The sequence below is a fragment of the Mercenaria mercenaria genome, chromosome 10, assembly GCF_021730395.1.
Source record: "Mercenaria mercenaria strain notata chromosome 10, MADL_Memer_1, whole genome shotgun sequence".
NCBI lineage: Eukaryota > Metazoa > Mollusca > Bivalvia > Venerida > Veneridae > Mercenaria > Mercenaria mercenaria.
In genome coordinates this window covers 22,171,775-22,190,420 of record NC_069370.1, presented here as the reverse complement: position 1 = coordinate 22,190,420, position 18,646 = coordinate 22,171,775, and the positions used below count along the sequence as shown (strand labels likewise).

Sequence of the window (18,646 nt, the reverse complement as noted above, 5' to 3'; positions counted from 1 at the left end):
GTTTAACTTTGAGTCATAAAACCATGCACAGTGAAAGGAGAGGGGGGAACCTATGTCCTTTGGACACACATCTAGTATTATATAAAATAATAGGATAAACCATGCAGTTTGAAAGCATTACTCCATCTACCAATATTTATGTTTTTTCTCACAAAAAATGGGGGAGGGGGTGGGTATTGATCCTTTCTGTAGGTCATTTTGCCCGTTCCTATGCCATTAAAGAACATACATTCAAATCATTTACAAGAGAACTTTCTGGCATACAGTGGTCACACTTCAAAGCATCGCTGTTTTCTGTAAATTACCTTTATCGTGTTGGGGTTTAGTAGGTCAAAAATCAAGACTACAGTGGCATAGAGACTGAAATTGTTTCTGATAAAAAAAGACTGGAGAACGATGAAACTTCCAATTGACAAACTTCATTGGATTGTTTTCCGGTTTTCAGTTCGGAGGTCTAAGTAGCATTGAGACTTAACATGATTTTCGGTCATTAACTAGATAATGTTTTGGCCTATGACCATCAGTTATTATCTTTACATTACCAGTAACTAGTAGATTACCCCAAATGATCGAAAAAATAATCATGTCAGAGGTCTAGGTCACAGCTTATTTGAGAGTGAAAATTACACACACAGTTTTCTCAGACAGGTCGTCATTAAAATACAGCTCTAAAGAAAATTCAAGTATGAACAAATATGAAGAAAAAAAAGCGTTTTATTTATAGAACGGTATTCACATAGAGTAATTTATAGGAAATATATAATGTTCATACGTTCATCAGCAGATCTTTACACGTGTTTAAGCAATACACTGCCTTTTGAAAACAATTCTGTAACATGTAAGCAGAAACGATTCTGTGCTGTTCAGAGTATGTGGTGTCCATTTGCAAGATATGCCACACAAATTAACACTCGCACAGTCTGTTCGTCCGACATTCACACTATACTTATCCAGTGTTTCTAGATTATGTTTTAGTTCTTATCTGCAAATAACTGAAAACTTCCCACGTACATGATTCATAAGTAGAGGAAAAAATTCAGACGTACCGTATGTCTTCTAACAAATTCCTACAGATAGCTTAATGCTAGGCTTAGAATTGAAATCGTTGCAAGGATCGAAGCAGACAGGTTAACGTGTACATGGCTAATAATGACTTTAGAAGTCTTTTAAATCGACGAAATAATATTCAAACATTCATACAACTTCTGAAAACAGTGTAATATAAGTAAACTATCAGCCAAATACTCGAACAGAAAAAAATAGCCACAATTCCTTTCACGTATACTGCTCAGTATGAGTGAGTTGTAGATGACAACTGCTTCTTGTGCATATAAGTTTTAGCAATCGTGCACACATAATTATATTATCGCCTGCACAAAAGTTTCATCGGTTGTCTTTGATTAATTTTCAAACGATTGACGTTCATTTTACTGATTAGCATAAATATTATCCGCTTCCGCTGGTTCCTTTTCCTTTGCCTGTTCAGCTGCTGTCTTGACAAAGTCAATGGCAACGTACTCTGTAGGAGAGTTTCGACGCTTGGCGGCGGCTCCCTTCAAAGGTGCATCATTAGGATCAAAGTCAAGGTCGGCATACAGCAGCTGTCCATCTTGCTGAATGACAATATTACCATGATTAAATGTATAATTTTATATATCAGTATCTTATTGCATGCAATCCTTATATTCCCAAATTATGTTGGATTTAAATGTGTTTGGTTAATGTAAAAAGAGGAAAATATTAAAAGTACAACAATATTTTGCAGCTTTATAATGAGGTACAATACATTACACTTATGAAGTCTTGAGGTTCTTTCATTTTCACATAAAACAGGTTTTGATGTTACCGCAGCCAGTGCCCCTGAATTCTGTACCAGTGTTGACCTGTTCGCCGTATGTTAGTGCCGATATCTCCACATAAAATAGTGGCGAAGGACGAATAATGTATTCTGTTAACACGTCCCAGAGAATTATCACCTAGCCCGGGGATTGAACTCAGGATAGCAAGAATCACAGATATGCACTCTACCAATTGAGCTAAGTGGACTTGCGTGAGAGAGAACGCGACATTTGAAGAAAAAAAAAACGGCTCTAGTAAAAAAATAAATGAAATTCGAACAATACCTGGGTCTTTGTAGAGCAACTGGCTGAAGAATTTGACTTTCCAGTTTTATTTACTTCTGAATACGTTGCATCGGCATTAGACGATGGCTTGTTTTTGACTGGTTGAGAATATGTTACTTCCGAATCGTCAGCCCCGTGCGCACCATCGTTCAAATTTCCATGCGGATCATCTTCCAGTTTGTCTTCTTTACTTCTGCAGGAATTCGAGCATGAACAATTACTCTGATATTAGACTAAAACAATTTACGATAGATTAATAAATTGGTCAAATTAAATAATTAAGCATCTGACATCATTCAGTGGCAAAAATAAGTAAAGTTCAGTTATGTTTATCTTTTATCAATTTTCAAGAAATGTTCTAAACTGGCACAAATTAATGAAATATCTTTAGGATGGTCGGCACTTTTTTTATTCAATCTCGCAAGGCCAATACGTATGTTTTTGACAACATGGAAAATGACGGAGCAAAGGTATATTGAGATTTTTGGAGGTTCGTCAAATCGTTCAAGGTCCTTTTTATGTACTTTTAAAGTGTCAGTATATGCCTCGGATGTGAGGACAAGTATTTCGTATTTGATAGCTGCAGACCTACTACACACATCAGAATTTTTTTCAAAATGAATTTCGTGTAATAAATGTTGATTCTACGGAAGTGTAAACTCGTACAAACATTCATTTTACGTAAATTCCATTTTTCTGATCTATCTTACGAAAACAGTCGACGGAGATATCATGTACCCCCTCAGTTCCATTTTCCGTGAGAAAGATTTTAGTCGATGGTGAAACCTGCTGATCAATTTGATTTAATTTGGGTTTTACTGCACACCGACACAGCACAGGTTATATGGCACCAAATAGTACTTTAATTTGGCTTAACATCTCATTATCATCAAAACAAAAATATGAGGATAGGAATCAAAACTTTTAAATCTGCTGAAATCCAAAGTGTTACAACAAAACCAAGTCTTCAGACCCTATTAGTAACCTCTATCTATCAGTCATAAAAGTTCCATTTCTTTTAATACACAAAATGCCATCCCAGAACCACGTACGTTTTATGAGATACACAATTCAAACAAGGAATACTTTGCTTAACATTAAAACCTTAAATAAACGTTTGAATCAGACTGAAAAAAAAATCTTCGAACTTATTATGTACATTACATTTTGCTTTTACCCTCCTGAATACATTTGTAAAGAAGTCTGTCACAATGTTATTCAAACTGATAATAGACAGAAACGACATAAGTAACAAACCTAACTCCATCGGGGTTTGCACTGGGTCTCGCTTGATTTGCTTCCAGTTTAGCTGAAATAATGTAGCAAAGCAAACTATTTGTTAACAGTATTGCAACACATTCTTAAGGTAGTGGACACGTAACGACAATCGGTGTAGTTCTCCGAAATGCAAATTCGGCATTCTCCGGTTTTTATGGAAAACTATGTGCACGTTGAGCTACACTACCTCCGAAGAATGCCGAATGACCTAATGAGAGTATGTAGTAATGCGAAGATTGCCAAGTGTCATTACGGGTCCATAGCTTCGAGGTTCTTGATAACAGGAAAATGAATCACACGTATAATTATGTTCTAAAAGCTACTGGTCCACAGTTTGGGTGAATTTTTTCAACCACGTTCAGCGAATGTGTATATGACACAGAAATGATCAAGTGGATGAAAATAGATGTAAGATATTGGTATAGAAGCTAGAAGAATATATATTTTCTGCATTATTTCAAAAGCGTTGCAATGGTTTATTACCTTCTTCTCAGTATGTTTGGATATAATAATATATCCTTGCAGGAATCTTATGTCAAGATTAAACCACTAGTCACTTTGAGAGTATTCACTTTTCTTGGATTTTTGAGAGAAATTAATTTTCGCCTAAAATGTGTTGGTTAGTCCCTTTAAAGTGGTAGCGAAAATCTGGCAAAAACAACATTTCCACAAACAAAACGCACATTATTTACATACAATGTAGTATTGTAAAACAGAAAACAAAAATTACCTTTAGTGTCCCTCAATTTTTTTCTTGTAATAAGGCATACGGTGACCACAAGAAAGAGGACAGCTAAACAAGACCCAAGAATAATCCAAATAAATGAGTATTCACCAGAGGCAGAGTTGTCCAAGTCTTTGTAACGTTTCTCATCTTTCTCTGAATTAGAAAACACAATGTAAGAGATAGTGTACCATTGATGTAAACTAACTTATAAAGAGTATATATATGAACAAAATACATTATTTTAGAATTCATACAAAGACAATAATTCATGTTTAGTAGAAAAAGAAAGAAACATACACTCGCGTAGAAGTGTCAGTAGTTTAACTAAAATGTAAAATAATGATAGTTTCGTCATTGGATATCAGAGCTAATGACCAAGTTAAAAGGTTAAAGTTATGCAGTGCTTTACCTTTGAATTATGCATAAACGCTTTAAAGGTATAATTTTTTCAGTAGATATTTTTCTCACGCATTTACAATATCGATTGATGGATCAAAAGGCACTACTAGGATCAGATATATAACTGCCTGTCTCCATCGTCGGCCATTTTATCTAACATAACAGAACGACTTAAAACAAAATAATTTGAGATCATTTTTATATTAATTATTATTGCAATGCTTAATATGTCATTGCTACGCTTCATGAATATACATATAACATTTTAACCATACACATTTTTGCTTTCTATTTGTTGGCTCAAGGAAACAACAATGTGTAAAACGAAGACTAGTTTTACTTAAGAAATGTGGTTAGCTGGGGCTTTTAAACACGTTTGATAAGGAAATTTATAACTGAAAACAATGAATTTATTACATACATACATACATACATACATACATACACGCACGCACGCACGCACGCACGCACGCACACAGTTTAAATACAAAGACAAGAACACTCATTTGTTAAGTTTTGCAAGATTATGATAGTCAATATTATTTCAACAAGGTTAGGATAGTCATTCTTTAGATTAACAAGACTAGGTTAGTACTTTTAAATGTGACAAGACTGGGATAGTCATAATTCAATTAACAAAACTAGGATAGTCATTTTAATTTAACGGTATAAATGTACTGGTTTTGTTATTTTCAATTCAACTAGACTAGGCCAGTCGTTTTTAATATAACAAGACTAGGGTAGGTTTGTTTTTTTTGGCCATTTTCTTATACTTCTATATTAAGTTTATGGGTAAGGATTGTTCTGAAGGGGTTTAGAAAGCTACTTTTTTAACAACAGATCAAGATATGTTAAAAAAGTCATAAAAAGAAGTTACCAAGAATGTTTACAGTCAGTCTCTTTTGGTCACTTGTTTGTAAATAATGAGTCTGGCAAATAAATTGTCGTTGTTGTGTCAGATTTGCTTCAATAGCAATGACACAGTCTGTTTTCAATTGACATTGTTTTGTAGTTATGTTTTCATCATCTGTTTGCTCTACCCATGTAATGTTGGAGGCAGGAATGCTTTGTGCTGAGCATTTTACGTGTGCCTGTTCTCCTTGTAAAATTGCAAGTTTTGAACCAGATATGTTGAATTCGATGGTAGGTGCATCTACAATTATGAAAAAGAAATGACAATTAATAATAATATGTGCGATGTATTTACATTTGAAACGCGATATCTCGAAGTCGCTTTTGTCAAAATTCCGGCTTTCTCGAAGACTTTTTCAAGTACCGTCCCGAAAACACATGCACAAAGTATCACTTTTTAAGTCGAATTTCGGTTATCTCGAAGTAAAACGCTCGTACCGTTTACGATACCGAGTTTCACCTGTATTTTGGTCTTGCATCAGTTTAAATGAAATGAATAAATAAATAAAACAAAGGTGCAATGCATGTCTATGGATCTTTTTAGCAGTTAATAGAGTAAGTAAATTCTTTGAATAGTGTTATTATGTTTTCTGGTCCTTTGGGATCTTGGAGTATATTCAATTTTACTGTAATAGAAATTCGTTTAAACCGGTGATACGGGGGCATGAAGATGTTGAAAATTTCATTACCTTTTATGAACAGACTCGATCAAACCGAGTTTGCTATCAGATTGCTTTATTGCGTTCTATGCTTCCAAAGGATCTTCTTATAGAGTTTTAATTTGTAACTTCAGTTTTTGTAAATTGTATTTAAGGACGGAAACTTAACATTCGTGTTTACTCGGGGCAAGAAGTCAACTGCCGACATCGTCTCTAGATAATACTTTTTAAAACAATGAGGGCTTATAAGTGGTAGGTAGAAGTGTGGACTGGATGGTAGGTGGAGATGGTGCGGGGGTGGGCTGGGTGGTAGATTGTGGGGGCTGAGCTCGAGGGATGCAACCTGCAAAACATGAACAAATTTTCCCCGAAAAGTTTCGAATAATCCACAAAAATACTATTATTCCTACAATAGGGATCTTGAACAGTTGTTATTTACAGTTGTCTTTAAAAACACATCATTGGGACGAACAATAGGGGGGACTAAACTGATAGGTAACTGATGTACCTCGATGATTTTACAGATTTGTTCATATCATTGTAAACACCATAGTGAAGTATAATCGATTGTCAAAGTAACAATGGTAACCCTGCATATTCTAAATATTTTTCTTTCAGTAAATACGAAAGGCTTTACAGATATTTCATAAGTGAAATGACATACTTATATTAAGCTGTATCAATAAAACTTATACTTCTCGGATGTACAAAAAATAAACAAGCATCCCACTCACAAGGCGATCGGGCGTGCGTCCTTCAAGTCGACAGCAAAATTTTGACAGTCAGCTGCGCATTCTATCTTTTCACCATTGTCGTCTTTATCGACAATCAAATTTACCGCATGTTCCGAATTCCAGGCGCCATGAGGTAAGCTAACGTTTCTGGTGTAACGTTCTGAAACAATGATTCCGTTTGGTGCACTAATGTTTACGCCACATGCTGGGTTTGAATTGTAGATAGTACAAACAGCGTATATTTCAAGTGGACGTTTTTGCTCAGCTTTGACCTCCAGTTTGATGTCTACAGGTGGAACTAAAAAAGAAAGTAATTTGACTGACTGAAATCCAACATTTTAATGTATATGAACTATTTTTACTAGCGATATGGAATTGTTTATCATTGTTTTAACAAACATGTGAAAAGATGACTCATATTTCAAAATGTGCGTTTGATTTTGAATAATTAGTAGTATGCTAAAACATCGCTTTTAACTTTTTCATTTTCGTTTTCCTTATCACTTGCAAAAATAGACATGGGGGGATTATTTTTCACAAATACTAAATACATTAGCATACATTGATTAACAAGACCTGAATAATCTTCCTAGTAAACATAGAAGACTGAAAATTGTGTTCTTTTATGCAAAAAAAATATCACTGTTTGAACAATTATTTTGACATAGGGTCAATGGTCGTAGCAGTGTGCTGGAAATAAACAACAACACGAAATGGCCAAATATCTGGGATGTATATAATAATCTTTCATTATGTGTTAAAATGGAAATTATGTATATCTCAAACAGTGATTTGCTCTTGAACCAAACCGATGTTTGTCGTTTAGAAGTGTATTATATGGTTTTGCTGAAATAGAAAAAAATATTTAAAAAGAAATCAACATAAAATAAATGGAAATTGTGAACAAAATCATAAGAAATAATGTAAGGCCATCTTAAGCCACAACATTTCACAGAAACACTGAAAAGTCGAGAATGAATTGAAATTATTTTATTGATACTTACACATAAAATTAATCCGTTGCGGTGGGGAACACGTGATTTTGTTCTTGTACCATTCATTGAAACGACAACATGAGACGTTTTCACTATTCCAGATTCGTTCAAATGTTGTAAGGGAAACAACACTCGTGTATAAAGAGGTGAAACTCTCTGTTTTTTGTGCAGACGTCACACCAATACCGGAAATGTTTAAAGTTACATTCGGAGCAGGTCTTCCACCATCCACTATGCATGTAATATTTCTGGTATTTCCTTCCTTGAGAATCTTCGGTACAAATAAATGTAACGCTGGTGATTCTGAGAGGACAGTGTGAGAGAATATTTAAATAAAGCATATTTGTATGGTCATTATCAATGAATCTGATGAAAAGTACATTACTTACGTATAAAGTGACTTATAAGTACAATACCTGATTAATTCAGGTCAATTCTTCAATATGACCGATGTCTTTACAGTAATTACGAGTTCGGTAAAATTTGAAACGTGATTTGTTGCCCTTTTCTGTATCTAATGCACAGTTTCATTTATTTGAAGGACGTAAGTAATATAACATAATGACACGCTTTATTTAAAACCTAAGTACTCTATACGGAAATGCAATTAATTATGGAAGCCCTGGAGGGACAATTGATTTTCGTACTTCCCACTTCTGACTTCTAACTTTTGCACTTCTGACTTCCAACTTTCCCTCTTTGGAAGTCGGAAGTAAGAAGTGTTGAAGTTGGAAGTCGGAAGTAAGAAGTCAGGAAGTTGGAAGTCAGAAGCGCGGAAGTTAGAAGTCAAAAATGCGAAAGTTAGAAGAAGGAAGTAAGAAGTCAAGAAGTCGGAAGTAAGAAGTGTGGAAGTTGGAAATCAGAAGTCGAAAGTCAGGAAGTTGGAAGTCAGAATAGCGGAAATTAGAAGTCAGAAGTGTGGAAGTTAGAAGTAGGAAGTAGGAAGTAGGAAGTCAAGAAGTTGGAAGTGAGAAATACAAAAGTAAAAGTCAGAAGTGGGAAGTACGGAAATCAATTGTCCCTCCAGGGCTTCCATGATTAATACATTAATCATAGTAACGCCGTCTCTATATGAATTTTGATTCAGAGTTTACTTGAATTTTTAGAATGATATAAACACGAACGTTTCACTTACTGATAACATATACACGTGCCGTAATGGTTAGAGGTGAGGTTAATGCATCGTTCATAACTGTGCATTTCATCATTGCCATATGATGTCTGTCGCGAAGAGTAAAGTATGTTATGTAATCCGCTGTGTCATTATATCGTCCTGAGCTAAGTGATTCATTCCCTATTGACATGGTGACTATAACTGGTTCAGTTCCTCCACTTGTCTTGCAGAGAACGCTGAACTGATCACCATCCTCACCAACAATACACCCCTTGCAGTCGTCTATGTCCTTTAAACCTTCAAATGCTGGTGCGCTTGGTGCAACTACAATATATGTTCAAATTATAATTCAGTGGCAAAGATTATAATTTGTGAATGTATTTGAAAAAAACAAAACAAACGGATAATTTTGACTCTGAATACTAATATTTGCAAATACCATTTAAAAAGAAAATTAATTTTAGGTAGTGGACCCGTAACAACAGTCGGCTTTTTCCGTGCGGTTACATATTCTCCGTTTGAATTTTCGGCATTCTTCTGTTGTTTATGAAAAATAATTTACATTTAGGACCAAAGAATGCCAAAATTTCATTCGAAGAAATAGGCGATTTTCATTACGGGTCCATCACTTTAAGTTTAAACTTCTATTTCGGATAATAATTGAAACGTCTTCAGAATCTTGACTGTAAATACATGTACCTGGTAATTTCACTTCGACCATATTTGAATATTTCGCAACTTCGCCGCAGTAAACTCCATATCGGCCATTCATTCGTCCATTGAACATGATTATAGTCAACACATATTTATTATTCGGTTCGTTTTCTTCCTCATACAGACCTTTCGTCAGAGTTATTGGGACAGTTTGATTTGTAGAACGCTTCCATTGTCGTACAATGTGTTCTGGATATTTCATAACATATTTCGATGGATAATATTCTAGTTCTACGTTCTCGCCTTCTATCACCTTTTGTGTCCTTTGGTAGACAAATCCACATTGATCTAATATTTCTAAGTGAAAAAAGGGAAAGAAACAACAAAGAACATGTACAATTTATTTAATATGTGACTACACTAGAACTGGAAACCACAATAACAATATGACTAATTTTCATTTGTTTTTATCTTTTGCCGAGAGAACTTGTTATCTGGCTGGCATCTACCTATACGGATAGAAGATACATGTCTAAATAGTAAAAGGTATTTTTCAAATGTTTGACTTATTAGCCTGTTAACACCTGCTGCATGTAAACCAGTCATAGTGCACACACTATGGACCAGTCATTTGGTATTCACAAAACCGGTTCATAGATATCATGATTATACACATGAAGCATAATAAAATTCACACAAATCAAAGACCTTGACCTTAAAATAGCTTTGGGTTTCTTGTTTCAACATATATATGTCATTATAATATAAATATGAATGTATATATTATGTCACTCATTGATTGCCTAAATGGAAATTGTTTAAATGGATACCTAAAGGTAATATCTATTTTAAGGGGTATTTATCCAAAGCTGAATATGATATATATTAAGTTATGTGATAGTATAAATTGTATTCGGTTGTTGTTGTTGTTATTCAGAAGGCCACATTTGAAATTAAGACGTATTATTTGTACTTTGTACTGATCTATATCTTCATGTGCTACCTTCTATAGATAAAGTTATTAGTATTATTATTTTTAAGAATCCGCAGAAATCTGCCCGGTCTTTAAACTTACATCAATCTTTTATACTTTGCATGAACCTACGGAATCCTGTTGGGGCCATTTATAATGTCGCCGTCGCGTTTGCGGGGTCGACACACGACAACGCGAAGTGACATAGCGACATTACGAAGTGACACCCGACAATCGCAAACGACGGCGACAATCCCAAACGACAATGTCGCGGTATCCACTTTGAAATGTCGTCTTTCAAAAGCACGATATATCGCGATGTCACTTCGCGTTGTCGAGCGTCGTTTCGCATTGTCGCTATGTCACTTCGTATTGTCGCGATGTCAATTCGCGTTGTCGTGTGTCGACCCTGCAAACGCGACGGCGACATTTTCAAACGACATGCGATAATCACAAACGACGCTCGACAACGCGAAGTGACATTTTCCGGATGTCGTATCGTATGTCGCGTGTCGCGGGTTTGGGTGAGGGTCGACGCGCGACAATTCCAAACGATACACGACACGCGAAGTGACACTCGACAATACGAAGCGACATTTTCATAATGTCGTACCGCATGTCGCCCGTCTACCGGTGAAAGGGTAAGATTAAAAGCTGTATTTCCGTACTTTTCCGTACGGAAAATGTCCGTGTTTTTCATTAACTTCAAATAATTGTGTTGTTCCAAACACAAGATAATAACTTTTATAAATTAAATTCAAACATTATCTAAACGGATATGTAACTTGTATAATTTTACCGCCGACGGTTTCGTCGGAGGACCGTCTCAAAATGTATCAGTTTTCGTGAAAATATGCATACTTCTTCATATATTAAATAGAGGGGTGGTCCTTGTCTGAGGAGACATATCTTCATAATCTGATGTCCGATTTTAATAAATGGTACTTTGTTGCAAAGGGCAAGCCAGTACCAAAAGAAAAGAGGCCACGTCAGGTTCGAATACGGTCGGCTAGGGGTCAAGGCCATAGGTCAAATTCCGGTAATATTCTCAAAATATGAACTTGTCAGAGCAGTCAAGACGGTCCTGAAAATGCAAGCACTACCTTCACTGAGTCCAATGACACCATTGGAGCAATTCTCACGGCTCCCCGGGTCGGGTCAGCTTAGTCTTGGCCAGCACCTTACCGTATGTAACAATTTTAATCATTTTATGATACCTGTCCAGAGCCCTGATGGCCTCATATGGACTTGTAAGCAGCTTAAATGTAAAGCCAAGTCATCTACGAACATATTCATATATATATATATATGGTATAGGTAGGTACCTGGGATGTAGAGACTCGAACAAGGGTCAAAATCTAACATAGTGTCATTATCAACTGAAATTCAGTATAAATTACAATAATAATAATTAATAAAAAGTAGGACAGGTATCAGACAATGATCAAACTTTTGTTATATGTGGTAGGGTGCTGGCCAAGACTAAGCTGACTCGACCCGGGGAACCATGAAAATTGCTCCAATGGTGTCATTGGACTCAGTGAAGGTAGTGCTTGGGTTTTCAGGACCGTCTTGACTGCTCTGACAAGTTCATATTTTGAGAATATTACCGGATTTTGACCATGACCCCTAGCCGACCGGATTCGAACCTGACGTGGCCGTTTTTCTTTTGGTACTGGCTTGCCCTTTGAAACAAGGTATCATTTATTAAAATCGGACATCAGGTTATGAAGATATGGCTCCTCAGACAAGGACCACCTCTCTTTTTAATATATGAAAAAGTATGCATATTTTCACGAAAACTGATATATTTTGAGACGGTCCTCCGACGAAACCGTCGGCGGTAAAATTATACAAGTTACATATCCGTTTAGACAATGTTTGAATTTAATTTATAAAAGTTATTTCATTAAAATATCTTGTGTTTGGAACATTCTACAATTATTTGAAGTTAATGAAAACATGAACATTTTACGTACGGAAAAGTACGGAAATACAGCTTTTTATTTTACCCTTTCACCGGTAGACGGGCGACATGCGATACGACATTATGAAAATGTCGCTTCGTATTGTCGAGTGTCACTTCGCGTGTCGTGTATCGTTTGGAATTGTCGCGCGTCGACCCTCACCCAAACCCGCGACACGCGACATACGATACGACATCTGGAAAATGTCACTTCGCGTTGTCGAGCGTCGTTTGTGATTATCGCATGTCGTTTGAAAATGTCGCCGTCGCGTTTGCAGGGTCGACACACGACAACGCGAATTGACATCGCGACAATACGAAGTGACATAGCGACAATGCGATACGACGCTCGACAACGCGAAGTGACATCGCGATATATCGTGCTTTTGAAAGGCGACATTTCAAAGTGGATACCGCGACATTGTCGTTTGGGATTGTCGCCGTCGTTTGCGATTGTCGGGTGTCACTTCGTAATGTCGCTATGTCACTTCGCGTTGTCGTGTGTCGACCCCGCAAACGCGACGGCGACATTATAAATGGCCCCAACAGGATTCCGTATGAACCTCCGTAAATAAGCGACTGATCAGTACGTAAAAACACATTTTATTCTACATAAAAATTGATGTGGCTTATAAGTTTGATGATTACATTATATCAAGGAAGGATGTATATATTATATATACCTTGAAGCTGAAGTTTCGGAGTCTCCATTGAACAGCTTACGCTATTGTTCTTATAATCAACACGGTAAACTACTTCGTCATTGCCTTTGGCTGTGTCAGTTAAAATCAAGTAATATGACCCATCTTGGAAATACTGTGTAAACTTGTAATTATTTTGAAGCGAAGACCATAGATTTCTTTTATTTGTTCGCTGCCATTCCAGATCTGCGTCTGAAGTTGTTTCCGGGGTAAAAGTAAAAGTAACATTTCTTCCCAATATAGTCGGCTGTTCTATCTTCAGACTTCCGCATTGGTTCACGTCGAGTCTAACTTTAAAAAAATATATAAAATTTAGGTATAACTATATATTTCCACGCAAGAACAGCAAAAGACAATGCAGTTGATGGTTTCAATAAATGTTGAGTTGTTTAGAATCAGATATGATTTCTATTATGCATTTAAATTCCTAAATTCACACATGCTTGCATACACTTATTGTTTAAAAATTGCTGCAATTAAAACAGTGCCTTAGACACAGAATGCATAATTTACAACCATTTCATCCTTTGTTGTATTTGAGCGTTGCCACAATAGTGTCTGACATTCAAATTGTTTGAGGAACTGAATATAGACTGAATAGACTGGTAGCTTTAATTGAGAAAACATTTGCAAGAGAAAACGTTAATTATCTGGTTTGCAATGAAACTAGAGCATTCTTTTCTAACGTATATTTAAAAGATACAACCTATGGAGTTGTGATCAGGCTTGTGAAGCTCTAAGGTTTCTACTAGATAACATATCTATCAAATTTGGCAATACAGCTTACAGACAAGTAATTGGTATCCCGATGGGAACCAACTGCGCGCCAATCATTGCTGACTTATTCTTATACTGTTATGAACAAGATTTCATGCTTAGTTTATCCACTGAGACACAATTTGAAATTATTGAAGCTTTTAATGGAACCACAAGGTATCTTGATAATATTTTAAATATGGACAACCTTTATTTTTCAGAAATGGTGAAGCACATTTACCCAAAAGAGTTAAAGCTTAACAAGGCTAATACTTCAGACTTAGAAGCGTCATTTTTGGACTTAAATATAACAATTGTGAATAATAATCTAGAAACAAAAATATATGATAAAAGGAACGATTTTAATTTTGAAATTGTCAACTTCCCCCACCTTGATGGAGTTGTCCCTCGAGCAACATCATACGGTGTCTATGTTTCACAACTTATTCGTTTTGCAAGAGCTTGCTCAAAGATAGATGATTTTAATGAGAGAAATCTTCATTTCACCAGGAAATTATTAAAACAGGGTTACCGTTATCATAAGCTACGGAAAGCTTTCAGTAAATTTTACTACAAATCGTCCGAACTGTTAGAAAAATACAATACTAACCTAAAAACACTTTTAAAACTTGGACATCCACACTCGAAATACTATGGAGATGTAGTTTATAAATTCAGAATTTTTTAACATAGTCCTTAATTTAATCAGATATTTGTAAAATGTGTAAAAAAGTTTATCAAAAGAGGAGACGATGCGAATATCGTGAAGCACAGAGCATGTTTAGTAACTGATCCCCCTGCAGTTAATCGCTACGCTTTCCTATTTGATGCTGCGATGCCTAATAAAGTGTAGGACTCCATGATGCTTTTCTCCTAAATCCTACATAAAATGGACGGAGGGAGCTGAATTTTGTCTTACAGCTTTCTTAGTCGTGCCCTTAAAAGTTAGGCGTAGTATTAATCTGCAATAAATACGAGTGAACATTTCTCGATGCAAAGCTCATCATCATTTTGTTGCATATTCAGCTTTACTTATAAACTAATACACATTTTGCTCGTTTTGGCTTAGTACATTTCAAAAATATCGTCGTAAATATACTTTTTGACGCCACATAATCCATTTTGTGGTGTCATTAGCGACGTCACAAACCGGATACTCAATTGCAAATATTGATGTATTATCAACTTTAACTTAGTAAAGTTTAAAAATAAGTAAGTATTTACTTGACTTCCATGAATTCGATACGATCAAAATGCACTGTTGTAATTTTGGATTTACTTATTATGGTGTACCATTAGGGTCAAAGGTCTGCTTTGTTTGTGCGGGTGCATTTCAAAATATACGTCCATGTATGAAATATGCGTGCACGCGAATGTATATACGTCCACGTGCAAGCTAACTATATTCACAAGCATATGCATAAATTTACATGTGCACGCATATTTGTACGTGCTATAAGATTATTTCACTGGTTGTAGATGCAGATGGGAATAACTGGCTCGAAGGCAACTGTTTAGGTGGTAACGAGGCTCCTGCCGATTTTTTTTTTCAATCGTGTTCTTGCATAACCATATTCAAGAAATTCTTGTAAAAATAAAATCAATCGGACGACTGTCTTTTTAAAACCATTTCTTATAGTAGCGTATTTAAACAAAGCACGGAAAACCAACGTCCATAAACAGGAAAGACGTACGTCATGACGTTTCAAATACAAATGACAAAGCTTAGTTCCGGGTTTGTTGCAGAGTAACAAGTTATGATTCTTTCATAAAATAACTTTTTTTGAATAGATAAATATACGATCAGGAACGAAGAGGAACTGTCAAGGTATTAGATTTTTATTCCGTTTTATGAATTAAAATATAAATTGCTACACAAATCTTCTACATATATGTAATTTGTAGTACGTCATTTACAGCACGAGAGGCATCTTATACCCAAGGGTGCAAGACGGATTTTTAAGCACCGGTAAAAATACCGGGAATCCCCGTCTGGTATGCAAGAAACGCGTATCTTTACGAGCACCCAGAATTATACTTTCACGTAAAAAAACTATATATTTACGCGTACATTTGTAAATATATATGAGCGTGCGTATATTTAAGTGCGGCTATAATGTACGTGCACGCGTAAATATATACGTCCAGGGTGTATATTTTAATAAGTGAACTGTTAAATATCTATGTGCATGCATATACGTGCACGCGTAAATTTTTACGAGCACGCGTAAATTACAATTACACGTTTATTTACACGCGCACGTCAAAAGAAGCATATTTACGCGTGTACCTTAAAAATATACGCGTTGACATATATGTTTACGCGTTTACGCATATAACATGTATTATACTTGCATGTATATTCTTCCCAAATGGTACAGCATAATTTCTCATGTGACTTTTGAATACAAATGCATTTTTGATAAATAATGTAGCAATTTTTCAAAGCTCATGTTGATCAACAATGTATATAACAAAAAGTACAAGCCATATCTCACCTCTCAATGTGTCTCATTTTGCTAAAAATATGGCAAGAAACTGCGGTAAAAAATAAGAAAATACTGCCAAAATCTTCATTAAAAATCATTGTCTGTAAAAGCTGAAAAACTATCATCAACATTAAATGAAAGACTAATATATTTTTTGTACTTGTAAGAATGGAACGGTCTGTTATTAAGGTAATCTTTAACAATACGATATATTTGGGATAATGTTTCATTTCAACAACAAAAAATGTACTGCCTTAAGGTTGTCCTGCACGTTTGCACGGAAGTGATGGCGTAACGTCATTTTTCCGGAAAACGTAGAATAAAGACTGGATTCGGCGTACGGAAATGAAAATCATTTTATGTATTAATCGCAACCTGTGAGTAAATTTATTACAGTGTCACTGTTGCTATATTTCTGAAGTCAAAATATGGTATTAAAACATATCACACGTTCCATAATTCAAAGTAATGTCTTAAAATTAGCGTGAAATGTCCGGTTTACTTTAATTATGGTCAAATATCTCAACAAGAGGGCCAAAATGGCCCTATATCGCTCACCTGTTATCATTGCACTTAAGGACAAGAAGGTCAAAGAATCATAATCAAGATCAATCAAAAGAATTATGAGAAAAATATAGTTGAAATTTTCTTAAAGTTACTTCAAATAAAATTATTTTCAAATCAGGCCAGTAGTTTCATGCCCGAAGGATTACATCGAGCAAAATTTTGACTGATGAAGCCCAAAGGACAGGAACAACAAAGGGAAGAAATTAAAAATAAATCTAAGTCCTCAGAAAAAATATCTAAGTCCAAAGGACAGGAACAACAAAGGGCGAAATTTAACCAAAAAGAAATAAAAAATTCTTACAAGGTACAGATATGTCAAAATACACCTAACAATTGGAGGTACCATCCATGTTGTACCACAGAAAAGTGGTCTCGGTTTTTCCCTATGGCCAATAATAATAAAGTTACTTAAGAAGCTATTTACAGTAAGATAAAAGGGAAGTAACTGAAAAAAATTATTGTAGGTCAACAAAAGAAGGATCTGCCAAATAAAAACAAGAGCACTGCAATCGACGCAAATGTAGAGCAATATACACACAAAACAAAGTCATATGACCTTTTACCCCTAAGTGTGTCCTTGACCTTAAAGTGAGCCATCCAAATGCGCTCTGCACATTGTTTCGATGAGGTGAACATTTGTGTCAGGTTTCTTTGAAATCCTTCAAGGGGTTCAACAGTTACAGAGCAGAAGGGAAATTGCTAACCAACAGACATACAGACTGACAGACACCGAGGCGATAACATAGTATGTCCCTTCGGGCGTATAAAAAGGAATCAAGATCTTATGGTGATACAAGTTGTGTGCAAGTTTGGTTAAAATCAAATATTAAATGAAGCTGCTAATAGCTAATTTTGGCCCTTTCAGGGGCTGTAACTCTGGAACCCATAATGGGATCTGGCCGGTTCAAGAAAGGAACCAAGACCTTATGGTGACAAAAGTTTTGTGCAAGTTTGATTAAATTCAAATCATAAAGGAAGCTGCTATTGTGCAGACAAGGTCAAAATAGCTAATTCTGGCCCTATCAGGGGCTGTAACTCTGGAACCCATAACGGGATCTGGCCGGTTCAAGAAAGGAACCAAGACCTTATGGTGACAATAGTTTTGTGCAAGTTTGATTAAATTCAAATCATAAATGAAGCTGCTATTGTGCAGACAAGGTCAAAATAGCTAATTCTGGCCCTATCAGGGGCCATAACTCTGGAACCCATAATGGAATCTAACCATTTCAAGAAAAGAACCAACATCTTGGTTCGATACAAGTTGTGTGCAAGATTGGTTTAAATCAAATCATAAATGAAGCTGCTATTGTGCAGACAAGGTCAAAAAAGCTAGTTTTGGCCCTTTCAGGGGCCATAATTCTGGAACCCGTTATGGGATCTGGTCTTTTCAATAAAGGAACCGAGATCTTATGGTAACACAAGTTTTGTGCAAGTTTGATTAAAATCAAATCATAAATAAAGCTGCTATGGTGCAGACAAGGTCAGAAAAGCTAATTTTGGCCCTTTCAGGGCCCATAACTCTGGAACACATAATGGGATCTGGTCGGTTCAAGAAAGGAACTGAGATCTTGTGGTGACACAAGTTTTCTGCAAGTTTAA

The 18,646-nt window shown here is 35.8% G+C and overlaps 1 protein-coding gene across 1 annotated transcript in view; it reads right to left on the bottom strand.

Moving 5' to 3' along the window:
* Nucleotides 1-1,109: 1,109 nt before the first annotated feature.
* LOC128559824 (uncharacterized) overlaps nucleotides 1,110-18,646 on the bottom strand; it is a 74,960-nt gene continuing 57,423 nt past the window's right edge. Inside the window, exons 9-11 of the mRNA XM_053552480.1 lie at nucleotides 3,381-3,432; nucleotides 2,124-2,316; nucleotides 1,110-1,613 (exon numbers count right to left, since the gene is read on the bottom strand). Coding sequence (XP_053408455.1) covers nucleotides 1,428-1,613; nucleotides 2,124-2,316; nucleotides 3,381-3,432 — 431 coding nt within the window. The 3' untranslated portion in view covers nucleotides 1,110-1,427. The remainder of the gene's footprint in view (nucleotides 1,614-2,123; nucleotides 2,317-3,380; nucleotides 3,433-18,646) is intronic.